The sequence below is a fragment of the Stegodyphus dumicola genome, chromosome 1, assembly GCF_044657685.1.
Source record: "Stegodyphus dumicola isolate Sdum_Otavi_A_Nest chromosome 1, ASM4465768v1".
NCBI classification, from domain to species: domain Eukaryota; kingdom Metazoa; phylum Arthropoda; class Arachnida; order Araneae; family Eresidae; genus Stegodyphus; species Stegodyphus dumicola.
Window position 1 is genome coordinate 183,718,981 of NC_140768.1, and position 22,530 is coordinate 183,741,510.

Genomic DNA, 22,530 nt, shown 5'->3' on the forward strand with positions numbered 1-22,530 from the left:
GTTAATAGTTGAATGATGAAGTTGCAAAATAAGGTACATCCTAAGGTTTGGTTCGAGTGAAAATGTTCCTGAATTACGTGACACTCAGAGATCAATCATGAAGAGTATTTCAATATTTTAAGCTTGAACTAACTTTCTTTAATTCCATAATAATCAAACCAAAATTAACCACAAAGTTTCCTATTTTCAAACAGAAAACGCAAAATTTAACATTTAATATTTAACATATGTGCAATTTTCAGAGAGAACAGTAATGCTGCACAACAGTGAAAAGTAATATAAATTGCGATCTGAAACATCACATTGCAGTCTAACACTACAAAGAGTTTATTATTAAACATTTAAAAATTATAAGAATAAAAGGAAATTGCAATCTAATCGTGGCTTGCAGATTTCCGTTGACACAACTAACATAAATTGAAGCGGAGCAGATAAGAGTTGCTTAATATTTTTAAAAACAATTTCCCAGAAATTGAAGATTAGAACATAAAATCTATTTAAAAGACAGATGCCACAAAGGCAAAGACAGATGTCGAGAAGCTTATGGTAATTGCTTGGCAGTTGGAGACTTGTGCTTTTATTTAACAAAGAAAAAGCTTTTTTAATGAAATAATTTGAGTCTTACATGTTGTATTATTTCACTCGATCATTTGCGTACGAAGCTTGAAATCAAAATTTCTCCGCAAGTGGCAACAAATGTTAGATTACCGGAAAATGAATTCTGCTTACTGGAAACTATAAACACCTCGTTGTTGCGTTTAATATTCAAAGAAATATTTAATCAGTTAATATATATATCTGTTTTAACAATCACATTAAGTTAAAAAATATTTAAAATTCCTGTATAAAGCTTTCAATTTTACATGACGTATACTAACACAAACCTTTGAATTATGAATTATATGTATACTAGTGATTGTACTAAAGATATGTTTTACTAAAAGCAACATGAAACCTACTTTATAATATTTGATTTTATACTTGCAAATAGGCAAAATCCTGGTGTTTAGCTTCTAATAATTCAGGAATGCAAGAATATAATAATATATTAAAAAGGATGTTGACTGGCATGTTAGAAATGATGTGATTTATGGGTTTCGTTTTAGGATATGGAACGTAAATCTTTTAACAGATGCTACATTTCTGAAATCTGAAATAAGAAGGCAAAGCAAGAACTCCCTTCAAGAAGAATAAAACACAAATGTTTACGCATTTCAAAAAAAAAAAAAATTGTAAAATTAGAAAACTGTGAGGATTCTTCTGTAGGGATTTCATGATAAAACTATTGTTACGTTATTTTATGACACCAGCTGTTACGTTATTTTCTTCCTTCACGTTCGTACGGGGTTCTAGTGAATTTGGAGTGAATAACGACGACAGCACTTGATGGGAAATCGAAACACATTTTATTGGCTGGTATTAATCAGGACAGCTTCAAAGTCATGTTTTACAGCCGTCAAAGATCTGCTATAAACTCGCTGAAACAATCAGCGACACAGCCTTCAGGTTATCAGACTATAACGGTGGAGACAGCTTCACTGCAAAGCACCAGAGAACAGCTCCCGACTCTGCTCGGTCGTTCTCGGAACTCCACGTAACCTCGAGACTCTCCACGCTACAACTCGCGATGCACTCGACGACACACAGAGCGCAGCTCCCGATTCTTCGGTTCAGTCTTTCCCGGAGCTCAACATACTCTCTCAACGATGCACTAACTGCGATACACTAAAAGACTGTGTCGATGCACTCGACGACCCACTCGGTACTCGCTGCCCGGCTGTCAACTCGATCGACTCCGCACGGAATAAGTCGCGACACAGTAACTCTCCGCGTACCAGCAGGGTTTATATAGCTTTTGGCTTGTGTTCGAGAACATTCTGGGCCAAACCGGTAAAAATTCGTTCCAGAAGGCTCTCCATCCGTCCATGGCACATCGCCATTTTTGTCGCCAAATGGGTGATTTCTCGCGAAATGAGCAACCACGCCTTCCCTTGCCATTTTATGACAACTCTAAACCTGCTTTGCGGGGAAGCTATCTCACCGAGCCGGGACATTTCGTAACACTATGTATACATGTATATTCTTGTAATAATTATGTTTGACTGTAAACAAATCATGAAATTCAATGTAATAATTAGCACATTTAAGCAAAATTTATCGCTCACTACAGTTTCATTGAAGCTTAGTCCAGTTTTATCAAAGCATTGCTGTTCTCGGGATGAACGCAAAGTATTTAAAGTGGAAGTTGTAGTGCTTAAGAGAAAAAGGAGAGGTGGGACTTGAAACTGGTTTTCCCTTTCGCTCCGTCAGAAATGGAATGTAAGCTTCGTTTGAATTCAGTCCATAGCAGCAGAAAGGAACAGTGTAGAATATAGTTAGTCATTTATTAAACTGTACAGTTTTAGAAGCTTCTAAAAAAACCAGTTGAAGAAAGAATTAATGCGACTTACAAGTTTGGCTTACGAAAATTGAAATTATGGAAAAGTCACTTTGCGGAATATTACAGATCCAATGACGCATGACCGCTTTCACAATTAATTTTATGAATGCCTTTTGCATGAAAGCCTGGTATACTTTCTTTCACTGCTGTGAACTTGATTTTCTCGGAAATTTAAAGAAAATTATTTAAAATTCTTTTTAGTAAAGTCAAAAATCATATTGTTTAAAGCGTTTTGAACGTAAAGGGCCGAGTTTAGCAACTAATGGTGTACAAGCAGAAGAACTTAAGGATTCTTAATTTCAAGCCTTGAAGGTGATGAAAAGCTTCTTGACATGGAGACAGAAGGATTGATTATCACGGAAAATAACGACACATTTTAGAATAAAACTGCAAGAGAGAATGTCATTGTCAAATTTGAAATTAGACAAGATTAAAAAACCTTAGTTTGGTGTAGATTTTGAGTAAAGCTCTTCTCTCTCGATTTTGAGGGAGATTATATACAGGTCCCTCTTCTTCAGGAACTAGAAATAATTTGAATGGAAGAGGGACCTTAGGAAGATGATCTGTATCTGATGGATTGAGTTTTACTCAAAATCTACGGTAAGTTAATGTTGTTGTTTTTTTTGCTTTATTTTAAAACGTTTGGTATATTAAATTAATTTGTCAAACCGGCAACAATGATGTGTAAATTAAAATGCGTGATAAACAAAAGCGTGAAAGGCAACAATTTATTATTAATATGGATTAGGAAAGCGAACGTGCAAATGCAAAAACAGGCGATAGAGCAGGGAACACCTCATGTCCAGCATCGGCAAAAATGTGTATTCCATAACAACACCTCACAAGGGCAACAAGAGTACCTCTTTGGGAGTTTATTGATTTTAAGCATAAGATTTTACATAGCTAATAATTTTCACAATGGCAACATTGCTGTATGTGATACATAGTGGCGTATTTGATTTGCTCATAAAATTTTAAAATGTAGCATATATACATACAACACAAAACTAAACATAACATACAATATATGCAAGCATCATATTCTTACATACAACTTAAATATAACATATAACGCAATATAACATTAATTATTGTTGCGTTTTTTTTTCTTCCTTCACTTCCGTACGGGGTTCGTAGATTTGGAGTGAATAAGGGCAATACTACTTGATGGAGTATCGAAACACACTTTATTGGCCAGTTTTGTCAGCACAGCTCCAAAACACGTTTTTACAGTCGTCGATGAAGTACTATAAACACGCTGACACGATCAGCGACATAACCTCCAGGTTATCAGGCTTTCACGGTGGAGACAGCTTCACGGCAAAGCACTAGAATACAGCTCCCGACTCTGCTTGGTCCTTCTCGAAACTCCACGTACTCTCGAGACTCTCCACGCTACAACTCGCGATGCACTCGACGACACACAGAGCACAGCTCCCGACTCTTCGGTTCAGTCGTTCGCGGAGCTCATTACGCTCTCTCGACGATGTACTAACCGCGATACACTATGAGACTCTTTCGGTGCACTCGACGACACACTCGGCACTCACTGCCCGGCTGTCAACTCCATCAACTCCGCAGAGAGCAATCCCTGCGGAGACACCAACTCGATACTAACTAACTCTCCGAGTATCAGCAGGGTTTATATAGCTTTTGGCTAGTGTTCGAGAACATTCTGGGCTAAACGGGTAAGAATTCGTTCCAGAAGGTTCTCCATCCGTCCATGGCATATCGCCAATTTTGTCGCCAAATGAACGATTTTCTGCCTTTATTGCAATTTTATGGCAACCCTAAAGCTGCTTTGCGGGGAAGCTATTGCGTTAATTGCGCCTGGACATTTCGTAACAATATAAACATACAGCATAAAAGTATATATGTACAGAAATATATGAATACAAACCTAAAATACCGCACATTGTTTCTTTGTCATGACGCATAACTGTTAATTCATGATTTAACAGGTTTAAGATTAGTTAATGATTTAACAAATTTAACAAGATTTTAACCGGTTTAGTTATAAGTTCATTAAATTAATCATGTTCAGCTGATATAAGCATTGTCACTGCTGAGACCAAAAAAATGTATTCAATCCCAAATTCAAAAAAATGTATCAAGGATAGCTCCTTGAATATTTTTATTTAGCTTGGCTGACATGTACCTTGCCCCATCACTTTTATTATATTGATGCTTCTACAAAATTTATTGATTGACAAGGTGTTTTTGAATGATTTACCATAATTGGCTTATAAGTTTAGATTATTTGAGTCTGTCTGGCACTGGAAGGTAAAGCGTTCTGGAGAACCTACAATTCTACAGACGCAGATGTTTGTGTCAGAGATACTGAATCTATTGAAGTATGCAGGAAATGGAATTTGACCTGTTATAAATTGCGTTAATTGTGGAAAAGCTATAAGATGTTTAGTTGACCTTTCTGGCATAAAATCAAACATTCTTCTTCCTGATGCACCGTGATTCCATTGATCTTGCTATTTTTGAACTGCATTTTCTAAGAGGGCTTTCTTTTAAGTGTAAAAGAGGAACTGGATAGGTGAGTACAATTGCTTCTATATTACCATGTGCTTCTTTAGCTAGTTTGTCTGCTGTTTCAATTACTTTCTATTCTTTTGTGTGCTTTCGCTCATTTTAGGTTTATATGCTTATGTCTGCTGTTAGAAGTTGCTGAAGGTTAGTGATGACTGGTGAAGCATGCTGGTATCAGAGATGGCCAAAGGTACCGACACGATGTCGGATTGAATTCCGTTTGTTTACATGTTGCATAGTTTCCCGTATTCAAGAGCTTCCGCTTAAAAACCACTACTGTAATATGCCAAATATGCTTTCCATTTTTATATTTGTTTGTGTTCTTTCAGCTTCACAAATGTACATCCGACACCCTCATTTGTTTTTGAGCAGTCCGTGTAAAAATGATGGTGTGTTACTAGCGAGATCGAGTCAACCCATTGCGAGGAGACAACAAATGGTTTATAAAAAACTTCTTAAGAAATTTGCTTTTAGCCTAGCCCATACTTTTTCTTGCTACTAAGTGCTACAATTTCTAATACGTTCACCACCGTAATAGTAAAGCTTCGATGGAGTTAGATTGAACTCTGACAAAATTGCAATCAGTAACAAAAAAAAAAAAAAAAAAAAGTTTACTCGTAATATTTAATAAGCTTAACTTCTTCATTTATTTATTTAACTTCATAAAGTTTCCTTGGAAAATTTTTATTCTGTAGTTAGCCTTCTAACTATTAACAGAATAAGCCTCAACAGCTTTATAACTATTTCAAACAAGAAAATTCGTCTTCACTGCCATAATCCTCATTAACAGCAGGTTCTTACTTAGTAATTTGCCCATAACAGAATCTACTGTATTGTTGGTTTCTGTACAATCTTCTTGAATCAATTGGTGTAAAGAGCTTCCCTCAGAAATTAATGATTTTTAAGCAAACGGCCTAGAATTTGATATTTTTTGTAACAAACTATTTCCAGATATATACTAAAATAAAAATTTTCTGTATCAGTAAGTTTTGAGGAATACGTTAAAATTTTAGATTTTTCCGTATCAGTCAGTCGGATGTTAATAAATTCATATTGTATATCTGTTAGCAAGCTGCTTGGTAATAAAAATGTCCTAGAAGTTTAATGCAATTAGAAAAAAATATACTCAACTGATGCAGGAAAAATTATTACGCATCCTCTTCAAAAGAAATACTAAGGATTGATATTTCTGTATGATAATTTACAATAATATTACTCTGTTTGTATAATATATTATTATTAGGAATCTTAACATTTTTCGCATCTTAAACCTAAAAAGCTGTCAAATCTCCCGGATATCTACTAGTTCGATTTCTTTATACAAGAATAATAAGAAGATGAAGAAAGAAAACAACTTTTATTTAAAAGTTTTTAATTAAAGCAAAATTTCAAATCGGCGTTTAATTAAAAAATAAAAACACAGTTTTAAGTAACAAAAATTGCATTTATTAAAACATTGCGAATGAAATTTAATAAACGATGCACATAATTAAAGTATTGATGCCTGAATTCCATTTTCTTAACATGATTTGACAAAATGTATATGAATAACAGTTGCGGTTTTTTTAAATATTTTTTCTGATTCACTTAAAATCAAAGCACGTTTTCATGTGCGGAGATGTGGAAATTATTCCAGGAGTTATCAAATATAAACGTTAAACATTGAAGGCAAAATTCTTTGAAGAAAGCTTAGAATGTAGCACTCATGGCCGCCAATAGATGATCTAGATCCAGTAATTGCATTATATTTTAATGAACACTTCTTTTTATCATTTATTAAACTAATCATTTCAAAGTCTTGAATTCAAGAATTTGAATAAAACAATTAGCGGTGATTTAGGTTAAGATTCAAATAGAAAAAAAAATAATAATAAAATAAAGCAGGGAGATGAAATTTTCTGAAGATTCCTGTGGTTTGAAAATTCAAGGATCAGAATAGGCATCCCTTATCAACACAGTATTTCAATATCGTAATTTGGATTAGTTCTTTTAATTTATTTTCATGTTTGTAGTGCGTTATGACAAAGATTGTCATGCTTTGTACCAAATTTTTCATCAATTCAAATTGATAAGCATTTTTTTTTTTTTTTTTCAAATCACGGTTTCCGTTCTGTATACTACCTTGAATTATGATAGAATTCCGATGCTATTACAATGATCATGTTAATATGATTTGGAGTTCAAGCTTATTAATTTAAACAATGTGATACGACATGTGGTTTCTAATTTCCAAAGAAATTAATTCACTTTACCATGCATTAACAAACGGATAGTTGAGTTAAATTGCGTGCTATCTTGCAAAATATTTACCCTAGAGTGAGCTCGTTTACATCAATGCTCGCAAGCGAGGAAGAACTTAAGAGAATGATTGAATGTAACAGCGGTGAAGGTCTTCGACAGTGAAAGCCTTTGCGTGATCCATTCCTCAATTCATTCTATAGTTAGTATTCTGTTCTGACGTGACGAGTAAATCTGAATCGAATCTCTTCCAGCTGGGTCGTTCGAGCAATGGAACGGTCTACATCCAGGACGTTGACGTGACCACTGCGGGAACCTACAAGTGCGAGATATCCGCAGATGCCCCTTCCTTCCAGACGGTATCGGCGGAGAAAATGCTCACAGTTACAGGTAAGCGTGGCCACTTTATTCATTCCATATTAAATTGAAGATATTCTAACCATCGGATTTCAGTTAGAATGCTTAGCATTCGAATAAGCGCACGCATTACGTGATGAAGACAAAAGCAGCCAATAAGAATTTTAGTCTTGTTACTTTCTAAAGTAGAATAGATAACTAAAACACATTTCTAGAAATTTAATATAAATAAACATTTTGTTATTTTTGCATGCAAATTAGTCATTTCCTGCTTTTCTGCTAAGCATATGCATTTTGAATTTTCTTGTGTGTTCTATATATTTGCAATGAAAATCCATGAAATTTCTGCATAAGGTATTATTAATTATTATTTATGAGGCTATTAATCTTTTTAACGTTTATAACTGTAAACGTGAAGCATCTAATTCATAAAAAAGTGTTAATTAGTTATTCTACAGATTTCATCTTCTAATTACTGTCTTCATGTTCATACTTTTGAAATATTTACAGCTTTATAATACTTTAGGAAACACAAACTCCAACGATACACAGGGGCAAACTACATCTCTACACAAACATCCGCAAACATTCAAAACCTACCAACACAACACAACACAAAATTCTTATAGCGACATCAGACACTATACAATTTATTGATTCATTAAGATCATTTCAAACTCGCAGAAAGGAATGGCATAGAAATCCGTATCAATGCATAAACAGAGATACGTAAATTTTAATAAGTTCTCTTTCACAACTATTAATACCACGGATGCCTGGTTCAGGTCTGTGAACTGGTGTAGAGAAAACGGGTAATAATCTCCCCAAGCTTTCTGTCTGTACCAATCGTTAAGAAGATTATTACCTGCAGTAATGTTGAAGACACAATGCCGTCCATTAAGCGAGGATTTGGTAGAAACTAGCCCTAGATGTGGAATATCTTATTACTTCGAAATCGTTATACAAACGGTTTGTGACTTCCGTCATACCAGCATCGATCTACAGAATTTTGCTGATAGGAAACGTTACGCAGCTTTAGTAAATGTAATCTCAATTTTATCTGAATTTGAGGTAATTTATAAATATATCCAGGTGGATAGGCAGTTGTACAATGGTATTTATGTTCAGCAATTCTGCTTTGGTAAATGGTACTTTCGAAGAATGTCATCACGGAATCGAGGATTTTTAATTTATTGTTAAAGATAACTGGTGTTCAAAGCTACTTTAAATGCGACTTAAAATGATCTTTGTTATTTTATTGTAAATACATTGTACTCCAAAGTTAGCTAAACTGAAAAAATACGTTTCAGGAAATTTTTAATTTGAGGACAGAATAAATACAGAAATTCATGAAAATATGGGACGTGTTTTCAAACCAATTTTATTAATTGTATTTACCTTCAAGTTAGATGCCCTTTTCTCTGTACATGAGAAATAAGTTCATGATATTGAATTTCATAGGAATACCTTGTAGAGTACCTCACTTTGGAATTCTAAGTTAATGTTGGAAGTGAGGAATCTAAGAACTGTTAAGCGAATAATCGCTTGCGTGAGGTGACAAGAAACAACAAGATAGAAGGGTAACTAACCCTTTATTATTCTAATAAGATTTAACAAACTCCGCCTGGGAGTGTACAAGCAAAGCCCGCACTTGGACTTGAACTAAAAAGACTAAGAATTAAACTAAAACTAAGATTAACTAAAGAAGTATAGCCGATGCTATCAAGGTTCAATTTGAGTTGGCCCCTTAACTTATTTGACTACGAAGCTTAGCAAGGGCCTGAGTACGGCCGAGCGTAATAACAGCTTTGAGAGAGAGAGTGGCCAAAAAGGCAGACGTGCGTAAATCAGAAACTCTGACTCTCTCCGACTCAGTAATTAACTTCGTGGTTTAAATACCGCTCCTTCTCATTAAATATTCAGCAAATTCCAAAAGTACGTTCTGGCCGAAAGTAGTAAGTTGAAGTTAAGAATTTGACAGGAAAGAAACTTAAAATTTAACTGTTAATAAAATTAACATAATCCTTACAACCTTACAAAGGAGTTAAAATAACATGCCTAGTAAGGATTATTGATGATATTAAGGCAACAAGAATCAGCCTAAATGGGGCCAGTAGCTTTTGCTTCTTTCTTTAATAAAACCCTCGAACTTTCTGGTCTATTATTATCGCATGAACACAAGCTTTACCGTTTTCACTGTTGCAGTTGAATAGAACGTTCGATAATCAAATCGATATGCAAAATTAAGCTGATTCTTTTTACCTTATTATCTTCAATAACCTAGCAAAAAACTTAGCAGTACAGGACTAGTAATACCAGTTCGAGGTGAAACTTCATGAGAGTTCTTGGTTCATCTGTTAATGTTGCCAACAAAGTACCCAAATCTTCTGTAAATAGAGAGTTACTGATCTGTCAGATCAGACAAGATCGTTCAAAGAATTACTCATCTCAAATTTCTTATCTTTTACAATCTTGCAATTTTTATCTGATCTGTTTACACTCGTCATGTATTTAAAATAACATCGCGAAGCCCAGAACAAGTGCCTCAAGTGGAAAAGAACAAAGCTTGAAGTGTTTTTTTGCTTGCTAGGTAATAACGTTTTTCTGAAAGGGTTTTATCACATAATGATAGCATTATTAATACCATAATCACCAAGATAATTAATCACTAATTATTAGTGATTAATCATAACAACCAATAATTGATCACACAATCACAGCATGATAATCTAAATTGAAAGAGAGACACACCTAATGTAAAATTTAAAATCAGGCATAAAAATAATTTTAGACTGCCTTGATTTTCATTAAATATCCATCAATTTCAAGACCTACCAAACACATAACCATCTTCTCTAGGACAATTTCTTTTCCAAAGATGGGTAGGGATTATATATAATCATATTTTCCTGAAAAGTCAATGGGCGAAATAAAATGAAATTTAAAATGACTCCAGCTGGGAAGCAAAACAATAATTAAAAGTTAAAAAACTAGATATGATATTTGAAACATCGGGTAGAAATAATAATCAATATCATTAATTAAGGAAGATAAATTTTTGTTAATATTTAAGAATTTCAACAAATGTTTGCTCTTTACGAAAATGAACCTATCATAAAAGTTATATTATAAAATATTGAGTTAAACTTTAAAATCAGGAATTATTTCGTAGTAGATTGACAATGAACGACCAAACCGAAGAAATAAATTGCGGTAACTTTGATGGATTAAATTTAAAATAATGATTGAGATACTGATAAGCGATTAAAAGTTTATTAATTTCTTATCTATATATGACTATTTTAGTAATATATAATTTAATTAATAAAGTGAAGTTTTGAGGCCTTTTAATTTGACTTATATATATTCAGTCATAATATCAAAGTATGTTGGATATTCTCCGTGGAATTAAAACCTGATATAGATCCCTTAAAAGCCGCTAGATCAATATAGTGGTTTGCACCTCTGATTGTTCTATTGTTGGGCTCAAATTCGAATGGAAGTTTGCAAGTGTACATGTCTGTGTGGTATAGGAGCACTTAAAATACAAGCGAAACGAAACTGTTGAGTGATTTGGTGGTAGGGAAAGAGAAATTTCTCAAATCCGTCTCCATCATAATTATAACGAACTACTCTTTTTTCATGGATGCAAAGTGGATCGCCCACTGAGGTGCACCTTAAGCAACGTTCTGACGGCTAACTGAGCGATGGATAATGGCCATTCCCTCGATCGCATATTAAGAATGCATGAAATTTCAAGTGTTTGGCCATTTGAAATGACTTGAATAAGTTTAAAATGTTTTTGTTAACGTGAAGGAAAATAACCGTATTTTATAAGATACTCTGTAAATAACCATTCTTAGCATCAATATAGCAAAAATACAATGCAACTTAGGATAAAGAATAACTTAAGCAATGAATTTCCGAAAAAACGTTTAAGCAAATGCGAGAATTTACAGAGCTGATGAGTTTTCCATAGTTAATCCTACCATTTGTTTATAGTAACTCTTTTGAAAAATGCAGTCTCTATAACATGAACAACATTAAGAAAGATTAATTTTCCTGTCTCAGTAACATAGTAATTTAATCCTCTAAATTATAGCCTGCTTCAGATTCTTCAACGCTTCTATAACTGGTGCAATGTTAAATTTCAAAAACGCCTATAATTTGGTTTTTAAGTTTATATGTTCAAAAATGAATCATTGAATTCTTGGTATGAGAAATGCTTTTGAGTTTGTTGAATAAATTTAAATGAATATTTTACTACTAAAACACTATAAAGAAATAATAGGAAAAATATGACGTTTAAGGACTTGGTTAATATATGTAGTTCCTAAGTTATGTAAAGGATTAAAAAAAAAGGTTAAACAGTCTCTATTAAGAGATATTCTGTAGCCACCACCTTCCAGAACTGTATAGCGAGTGGCGAACACAGGCAATAAAACATGATATCCACATATTGTTGTTAAAGAAAATTCCTTCTAGGAGCGTTAAGATGCGTATAGAAATACGAAGGTAAAAGGCTAAATGGAAACATATTCCACGGTAAATGGAGAACTGCACGATTTTGTGAACAAAATATACCGACTTTAGGGGATTCATTATGTAGAGACATTTGGATTTTTTTTAACTTGGAGAAAGGAAAAATAAGCAATGTCCTCGCCTGGACTCGAGCCTTGTACCTCTCTCGCGCCTAGTGTGGTGGCCATTACACCACAAAGGCATGCTAAGAAAGCGGGAGAAATACCTTACATACACCCCTTTTTAAGGGAGACTGGAGATTAGGGGACCCAGTCGTCAAATCCTGGTGATGGAGATTCATCATCCACCACCTTTTTAAAGTTCGGGCGCCACTGCACAATCATTCATAATTTTTCGATGTGAGGAAACGGAGGAACTCTACAAAGCACTCGCCGGGACTCGAACCCTGGACCTCTCGAATAAGCGCCGAGTGTGCTAACGGTTACACCACGAAGGCATGCTAAGAAAGCGGGAGAAATACCATATAATTGTAAAGCTATGAAGATTTTCGAAGCGAAAGTAATGTCACTTTCAGTCATAGTTTAAGAATGTCAGCAGAGACGTGACGAACGCTAAGCGGCAAAAGAAAGCCGTTAGCATCAAATACCACAATGTGCTGCAACTGAATGAAATGATTCATAATTCGAGAATGAATTTTAGGAATTGCAGAGGAGCTGACATCTGAGTAGACAATACTTTTCCAGCAATGAGCTTGCGAACAGCTGTTCTGTAATCACTTATGATTATGTGCAAATTTCTTTTGATAAGCAATCCAGCGTTTAATTGGATGTTCCAACAAATTTTACAAGAGATGGATGATGCATTTTTGTTATATTGTAATTATATCTCTCAACAATATATTCTTGACTTTGTGAAGACATTAGGATATTTGGAAGCAGAACATGTGAAAAATGAGTAATGCCCTCACCGGGACTCGATTTACGGACCTCTCGAATACTCGCATCATCCACCACCATGTTTTAGTTCGGGCGCCATTGTATATATTAGATTCTTTGGAAGCAAGAGATGTGAAAAATGAACAATGCCCTCGTTGGGACTCGGACCACAGACCTCTTGAATACGCGCTGAGCGTGCTGACCACTACTCCACGAAGGCATGCTAAGAATGAGGAAGGAATACCTTATAACCTTACTCCATTGTATAAAATGGCTCAAAATGAAATTCCAATTCTGTAAACTGTGGTAAATATAAGAGCCGAGGCAGTGCGTGAAAAGGATACATTAAGATTAATTTTAAACTGGCATGCTTCTTTTTTATCTAATAATTTAGATAAATTGTATATTCAAGATTTAAGTCAAATTTTTATTAATTCATGAATACCTAGATGTCCGTCCTTAATCCGTTCCAGATCTTTGGACTTATACCTCATGGACCCACATCAAACGTGCTTTTTCAGTAACAAATGAAGGAAAATAATGAATCAGTTACTAGGAAAAAAGTACTATTTTATTATTAGCCCGGATGGCCTATTAATTTCGTTTTGACATTTTGCGTCGATACACTTTACAAAGTGTTGCCACCAAATATTACAGCCCTGCAAAATATTTAAAGAAATTAAATAATGAATAATCTACATAAATGCATGTATGTTTCTCGCATTGTGATAAAACAATGGTATCTAGAGCCATCCCATTTTGAATAACGTAAACTTCTAGTGAATATAGGCATCTGGAAGCCCTAATTTGGAATATGAAATTTCTTTTATTACCTATTTCATAATTTGTCAGACATTAAATAACTTTTGATTAAGAAACTCAACGATTTCAAATCGAGAAATGGCAACACTGTACGAGTGTGGAAAAAACATTCTTATCACCACGCGCGAGACGGGTATCGTAAATTCTAAAGGATATGCTCATTTTAAAACAATTTCGTGATAATGCTGTTGCGTTTTAAGGGCGAAGAGCATAGTATTTAATAAATAAAGGTAACACACAAAACCTTAAAAATGTCCCTTTGGGCGTAATGTAAACTGTAATGTAAACTAATGTAATCTGAAAGCCTTCAGATTTTTTTATTGCATTATTAAATAAAAATGGGGTTGTTGAAATGCATACTGTATATAAATGCAACTTTGTACGATTTATTTCTCTTTTCTGTCTCTTTGCTTCTGTAGAGTCCATACTTGAGACCCTTTGAGGATTACCAAGTCTGATCTTTACTAAAAATCTGCAACACTAGCCGAATCTTTGTTTTTCACAATCGTATATATCGTTCTAGGCATGTGGGATGCAGCTGCGACGTCCCGGATATGCGTGACATCTTCAAATTTTTCAGCAGTCTCTTTTTTCATTTCCATGGTAATCCTCATTATTTACTTCGTTGCTTAACTGTTGTTATTAATTAGCGACTGTTAACAAATTTACAGAACATTTAAGCAAGAAACATAAAATCACGTGAAAATTCATACTATTTACCGAATATTAATAATAGGAGTGGTAGCATTGTCCTGAAAGAGATCAATAGGGGTCGTAGCTCAACGAACTCGAGTAGTACTCCAAACAAATATTATATAGTAGGGTCATATATCATATATCAAATAACATAGAGTGAATCTAAGACAAAAATCCTGACGCCAACATTATAATAATTTTACAATTACGACATATTCTTACACAATGTACCTGAGAATAGATAAAGCTAAGACAAGACAGACAAAGGAAAAAAACGAAAACGTTTCGACGCATTCTTTTTATAATATAAACGTTAATTTTCCTTGCTTTGCACGTGACACTGTCATTTTGTCTGTTACTTATTTAAAATTTTCCCATTGTTCTATGTCTTAAAATTAGAAATTAATGACCTAAAACTGCAATAGTATATTACAGTACAAGTGAAAAAATTGACAGTTTCACTTACGCGTGTGTCGGATTTGCGGAATACTTATAAGGTCCCACAACATTTTTGTAAATATTATACTGTCTTGCGGGTCGCGAAAAAATTTCAGTGACAAAAAGGGATCGCGACTGAAAAAAAGTTTAAGAAACTCTGTTATATAGCAAACAAATGTTTTGCTCCCAATCAACTTGGACTTATTCTAAAGCGAAGTACCTCTGCATCTTTTAGCATTTATCATCGTAAATCAAGTGCAGAATGCGGTGTTTATCGTCCATAATAGTTCATTAAACTTTAAAAAAAAATGCGTTAGATATTATTTTTCACTTTATATATCTTTTGAAATTTAATAAATATGTATATACATAAACGTGCACAGGCGGAATCCACATATACCTCTGCTTGTTTCATTTACTAAACATAATCTCAACTACATAATTTGTTATTGAGAATTTTAACTTCATATTACGCATTTGTTAATGAGAAATTTACCTGCTACCCTTATTCGAAATATTCACTAGCGTATTACTAAAGAGATTCATAATGTCTCGAATAAACCTGGCAGGTAAAATTCTCATTAACAAATGAGAACTGCCTGTGCTATGTGTGAAATGTCATATTCCTCTAAAACCATTTTACAGCGGTAGCTATCCGGTTACAGGAAATTATTGTACAATTATTACTCTGCACACTATCTCCCATTAACAAACAATCCTTATATTAGAACGGGCTTGCTCTCATTTTCCTCATTTCCATATATAATCTCATGTGTCATGCTCTATACTTCGGTCGCGATTATTCTATATTTAATAAATAACGTATCTAGAGTAAAGTTAAAAATTATTATTTGTCATAATTGGCTTAACAGCCAATCTGTGTCCGAATGATTTGTTCTGTAATGAACGGTACATCTAACAAGTAACCGTATACTCAGACCGCTGGACTAGAATTGTAGTTTATAGACACATTATATCGTAAGTAAATATATGGGCTTCATAAGCCAATCACAGTTGCATAACGATCTTGCTTTTTTCTTTTATATAAGTAAATAATGTTATTTGATTGGTGCAAAGCAAAGCGCGGCGTGAGTTACTTGTTACTATATTGAATGGTTGAATAAATCCATTTTGCTAGTCTTCTGACATAAAGTCCAAAAGATTCTATTTTTGAACTGCGTTTAGTTTAATCCATCTAGTCCAGCGTAATGTCTGTATTAACTCCATTTCTCCCAGTCCCAAACAACATCTTAGCTGTCGTCTACTGAATTAAGTTCAGAGAAAATGGAAATTTAAGGAATGAAATGAAGAAGAAAATTTAAGGATTTATGTTCATTGATCAAGCAATAGAAACAATAATACAAGTGAAGAACAGCAAGAATGATACTTCTGGGGAAAATTTCAAACTTGTTTGAAGGTGGCTAGATTCTGTTGTTTTCGTGGATGTACAATCCCATGGTAAAAAAACAAAAAGGAAAGAGGAAGAAAAAGAAAGAGTTGATATAACCATTAAGGATAAGAGAAATGAGGTATTTGCAGCATCAAAATACTTATAATTGGACCATATTTTGGTTTAATTGTAGTTTCCGATATGTTGAAATTATTACGAATCTTAAATAATAGTATATTTCAGAGAAACACTGAAAAGTCATAAATTCTTTATAATACTCGGTTTTCATTAAAATTACGATGCTATTTATTTTATTGTAATTTGCATATTCTCTGTCATTATTTCGCTCCTTGGTTAGTTGTGTAATTGATTAAGAGAGAGAATTTCGATGGTACCTATCTACAGGAATATTTGCCTTCGTAGAGGACTTTCCTAGGCAAAACTGGTTAATTGATTAACACAGAACCGAAGGGTATCTACCTAAGGAAAGAATGCCTGCGTTCGTATAAGACTTTTCCTAGGCAAACACAGCTAGTTGGATAATTAAATTGAACTTGAGGTATAATTAACTAAATGACGGATGCCTTCGTAATGGATTTCTGAGAAAAACAACTCATATAAACATAGCTAATCCGAAAAAGCCACATAAATATCATGGAGTTACACCATTTGTCAATATTTGCAACTGAGTCGAACTAAAAGTTTTGAGTAATACGAGTATTATCTGCTTCTGGTGGGCTTTGATTCTCCTTCAGATGGTATGTTTCCTTAAAAAAATAAAAGACCCGGAATACAAATAAATAGTTCCAATACCGATTGTCACTCTTTCATTGATAATTATATAGTTTTATATGCATTTCATGGACTATGATTCTTCTCCTCCTAAATATTCTTTCCTAAAGTCTTCTTCCTTAGACATATACCGTCTGAATGTTATGCCATTATTTCTTAAATCAGTACTGTCGTCTTAATATGTTTCATATTTTGAACCTTGACGCAAGGAAACGTTGAGCGTACTCTTCGTACATTTCTATCAGTATATTTCATGTTACCAAAATTAGTTTCACATCTTATAGAATGCAGATTCAAAATTCTTATTTAATACTTACGTTATTCATCAAATTTTCCTCTTTTTGTAGAGTTTATAGTTGAAAAGAGGAAAATTAAAAAAATAATATTGGATTATTTAATTTAAAACGTTATTAGGTGATTGTTATAGAAAATAAAGTCTTAGAGTCATTATGGTTTTTTGAAGCAGGATAGCTGAAAAACGTGCAATGTCCTCGCCGGGTCCCGAACCTGTATCTCTCGAATACGTTTCGAGTGTGCTACCGTTAAACTATGAAAGCATGCTGAAAGGACGAAGAAACTACCTTATGAAATCATTCTAGTAAGTTAACGGAGATTAATCCTTCAGCTTTAATATGTGAGTGCTTAAATCTTGGAAGCTTTGTTCAGGCTCTTTAGTACTCCTTCAGATGATACAATAACAAACAGTGTATTAATATCTCAATAGTCAAAGTTTAGACTTTCTGTAAAAGTTAGAACAGCATCTTGCATTACCGTTATCTAAATAAAACTTTAAAAAAATTACTTTCACACTAAAATATAAACGTTTAAGATACAAAACGTATTTGATTAAATATCATATTGATATTTTTCCTTACCATTGGTTTATAAGTTTTATTTTACAAGCGTATCATACTTTTTTAATATCATGATAAACGAATTCTTTGTAAGATGAAACAAATGGAAGTGGGCAAACGGGAGAAAATAAAATTATTCTCTGCTTAATCATTCCTGACTGGTCCACATAATATTAAATTTAAAACCACTTCCTCTATATGAAAATCTTAAAAGTTTTAAAATGAATTACTTAGTGAAAGAGTTTCATACATGCTTTTTCGATAATAGAAAACTGATAGTTTTATTTCAGATAAAACCTTTTTTGATGTTCTGGTTCTCTTAAAATCCCTTTATGTTTTTGGAAATAATCTAGGTTTATCAATATAAATAAAGTGTCTATCTCGATCAATATTCTGTGCGCTCGTAGGGTACCACTTAAAATCTATTTGAAAAAAATTACGAATAACTGCAGAAGATTTAATTCTTTTGTTCCCGATATAAAATTTGTAATTTGTTTAAATAAAAATTGTAGGGTTTTCAATCAGCTGAGTTAAATTCTTTTTTTTTATAGTCCCTGAAGGACTATTGTTTTCGTTTTGCGATTTTGCGTTGGTTCACTATAAGTGTTCGTTTCACTTTTCCAAATTGTTGCCACCAAATGTTAGAGCCTGTCTTATATGTGAAGAAAATTAAATAATGAAAAATCTGCATAAATGTATGCATATTTCTCGCATTGTGATAAAACAACGGTACCTAGAGCCATCGAATTTTTAATGACGTAATCCTCCTACGAATATATGTGGAAGCTCAAATTTGAAATTTGGAATTTGTTTCATGATCGATTTCATATTTTGTAAAACTTTAATGAATTTTTGATTAACAAACTCAAGGATTTCTAAGCGAGCAATGGCAACGTTGTACAGATAAAGCATTTTTATCTCCAGCGCGCGAGACTGTGTATCTGAAATTCTAAAGATGCGCTCATTTTTAAATTATTTTGCTATATTGCTATTGAATTGAAATTTATGGTTTAAGGACGAAGAACGTGATACTCAATAAATAAAGGTAACGCAGAAAATGTTAAAAAAAAAACGCCCCTTTGGACGTAATTTAAAATCTAAAATCATTCAGATTTTTTTATTATTTTTATATATACTATCATCTTTTCTTTTTTCAAGGATTTTACTGTTTTTACTAAGGTAAACATGGACGTTTCCTTACATTTTTTAACTAAAATTGAACAATTTATAGGAAAATATTACTTACTTTTAGGAAGTGTAGCTAACCAATATTACGTTTAACTATCTTTTCATACCTTAAATTTTTAATACTTATGTTACATGCAGAAATATATTCTCTTGAAAAATAATAAAATAAAGTATGGAATAAAAATACTTAAAACGGCGTAGAAAATACAAACGCCTGCGTAAGATATAAAGTTTAAATTACAGTCTGTCTATCATAAGAAAAGTCTCGCCAGTTAGTCTGCAGTTCTCTGTTGCCGTAGAAACAAGCCTTGACCCATTTTCCGTAGGGGTGTCTTGAAGACTAATGATAAACTTTTTTTCCCACAGCCAATAGTTGCCAAAAACAAAATAACAAAAAAAACAACCCTTGGTTCTTCCCTATTTGAAATATACTAGCCCTGTTGCTATAACGACCGCCACCCACCAGACACTGTGGTGGGAACTGTTCTTCTCGTAGGCGGGCAGTACAACGCTTTAGAAGGGAGAGGCGAGCTTTTGTTTATGTTTCAAAAAGCAGCTTTATTTTTTAAATTAAAAAAAATTCCTAAGAACAAGAAAAAAAAAATACACTCCGTCTCTTGGAAGGTATAAGGAAAGCTATTGTTGATATTTGAATATTTTCCTTGAAAAACTCCTACATGTCTGTTTGCCGATTTCTGCGGTAAAATTCTTTTTTTATCATATGCATACAACTTCTTCCATTTTTTATCCATATATATATATATATATATATATTGCATACAACACAAATATGTGGGAGCCGCATGGAAAAGGTTAAGTAATTATTGTTTAAGAAAGCGCAGAAAAATTTCAAAGAAATTTAACTAAAAATCAGATAAATGCCCAGACTGCCGGTTGTGTAAAGTTTTGTGATCTTTCTGTAGCTGCTTTTTCCGTTTGCTTCTGGGTTCAGATAGCAGCTAAAAAGCAAATAAAATCTGACAGCATTTATGTTTTAATTAAATTATTCCATTTATCTTGATGCTAGGTTTGTGGCAATATAAATTAGCTAACCAGTCCTTTCACAGAGGCCCCAATAACGATGAAAATGGTTTTTAGAGCAGAACATTTTAACAGAGTTACGATCACCAGGTTGTAACATGCTTTGTGACTTCTAAAGTAAATAATCTTTTGCAACAGCATTCTTCTTTTATTTGGAAATGTTACGTAATAATATATTAACATCTATACATTCATATAATAACTTAACTTTACGCATACATAGTAGCCATAACTTCATTTTCATAACTTTCTTTTATTTCCATGCACTGCAATTTTCAAGCTTCAAAATTATACAAGAAAATAAATCTTCTGATTTTCATTTAGCATATTTCGAGCTGTGTTTCTTAAATTCTTATTGAAACTACTGTTTTTTTCTTCATCCTTTCTTTCACTCATCATTATACAGTTTATCAGTAATTGAAAATGCTGTATAAAATATGAGATATGACTCATTTGAAACGGTCCTTAGAAATTACATTTTCTTAAATAATAATAACAGATACGTATTTCCTTTTTCAAACTAATGAAATTTTGAAACATTTACAACCTGCAAATTTCAGGAAACATCTCAAATAATACCTCAAATAAATTGGTTTTTTGCTTGGTTTATTTATTTGAATATGGCAGAGCAGTCGAGAGTTACCCGCCTAAGTGAACGGATGCCTCGGAGAAGAACTTTCTAAGGGAAACTGTCACGTGTACATGTTACACATGAGGAAAACAACGAAACCGCCCAAGCAGCCAGTTCATTCGTCAGGATTCGAACGGAACTACCAGTGTTCAACTACTTCACTACTCGATTGCTAGTGGAGAATACTTCAAAGAAGAAATGCCCTTATATTTTTTTTAATTAATTTAAAGAAATTAACCTGAACATGAAAAAGATGCAAACATTTCCTTTCTTGAATAAAAATTAAACATACTGCTGCCAAGTCATAAATTTAGATTTTTGGAATTAAATCAAAATAAAAATAAGTTCAAAAAGAATTCCAATTTCCATAGCTCTTTTTGTTTCTCTTCTTCTTGCGAGCCGTGGGATAGGTTTGTTCTGTTAGAAACAAACCTATCCCACGGCTCGCAAGAAGTCAACTGCCTTATCCCATAACAATCAGCTTTGCAGCTTTGTCAAAAATGAGATATAAAATGAGAAAAGTTAATAATTCTAAAATCTTGACCCCTTAAGGAGAATATAAGACAAGGATATTTTTTCAAGTTTCACACCAGATGTTCTTGACAAAGTGTAAGCCCAAACTAAATATAGCTATGATCTACCTTTCCTCTATTAACGGTACATATTGTTACGAAATGTCAAGGCGCGGTGAGATGGCATCCCCGCAAAGCAATTTTAGGGTTGCCATAAAAAGGCAAATGAAGGTGGGGTTGCCACATTTGGCGAGAAATCGCCCGTTTGGCGACATTTGGCGACAAAATGGGCGATATGCCATGGACTGATGGAGAACCTTCTGGAACGAATTCTTACCGGTTTAGCCCAGAATGTTCTCGAACACAAGCCGAAAGCTATATAAACTCTGCTGGTCCGCAGTCAGTGTGTGTGCCTCGTTTAGCGAGCTGATAGTCATTGAGCTAGTGTCTTGAAGTCTAGCGCCGAGTTGGTCATTGAGTGCATCGAGAGAGTCTTTTAGTGCATCGCGAATTAGTGCACCGTCGAGTTTTGTCTTAAACTGTGCTGAGTCGAGAGCTATACTCTTATGTATCGTCGATTGCATCGCGTGGAGAGTACGTTGAGTTCCGAGAACAACTGAACCAATGAGTTGGAAGCTGTACTCGGTTGCTTTGCAGTGAAGCTGTCTCCACCGTGATAGCCTGATAACCTGAAGGCTGTGTCGCTGATCGTGTCAGCGTGTTTATAGTAGTTCATCGACGACTGTAAAACGTGTTTTGGAGCTGTCCTGACAATACTGGCTAATAAAGTGTGTTTCGATACTTTATCAAGTAGTGTCGTCATTATTCAATCCAAATCCATACGATCCATCCCCGTACGAATGTGAAGGAAAAGAAAATAGCGTAACAACTGGTGTCAGAAAAAAGAAAAACGCAACAATATATTGAAACTTGTGATTTTTGCGTGATTCTTTCGACTGATTGAAGGAAATGAAAGCACGTTCAATATATTTCGCACAATATGCTTCACACAGACCACACAGAATCCCACCGTCATTCTCAGAAACCCTGTATTACAGGAAAAAGAAATATGATGTGCAAGGTCGATTGATAACAGTATCTATTTATCTGCGGACATAAAAATAATAAACATCTCGAAGAGATTTTTACTCTGAAGTATTTCAAAAATGATGT

General features: G+C 33.8%; 1 protein-coding gene across 2 annotated transcripts in view; it reads left to right on the plus strand.

The window, feature by feature from the left end:
- The window catches only part of LOC146999404 (uncharacterized), a 532,534-nt gene that overhangs the window by 461,759 nt on the left and 48,245 nt on the right, over positions 1-22,530 (plus strand). For both annotated transcript variants that reach the window (XM_085823566.1, XM_085823560.1), the window contains exon 3: positions 7,474-7,609. In XM_085823566.1, coding sequence (XP_085679692.1) covers positions 7,474-7,609 — 136 coding nt within the window. The remainder of the gene's footprint in view (positions 1-7,473; positions 7,610-22,530) is intronic.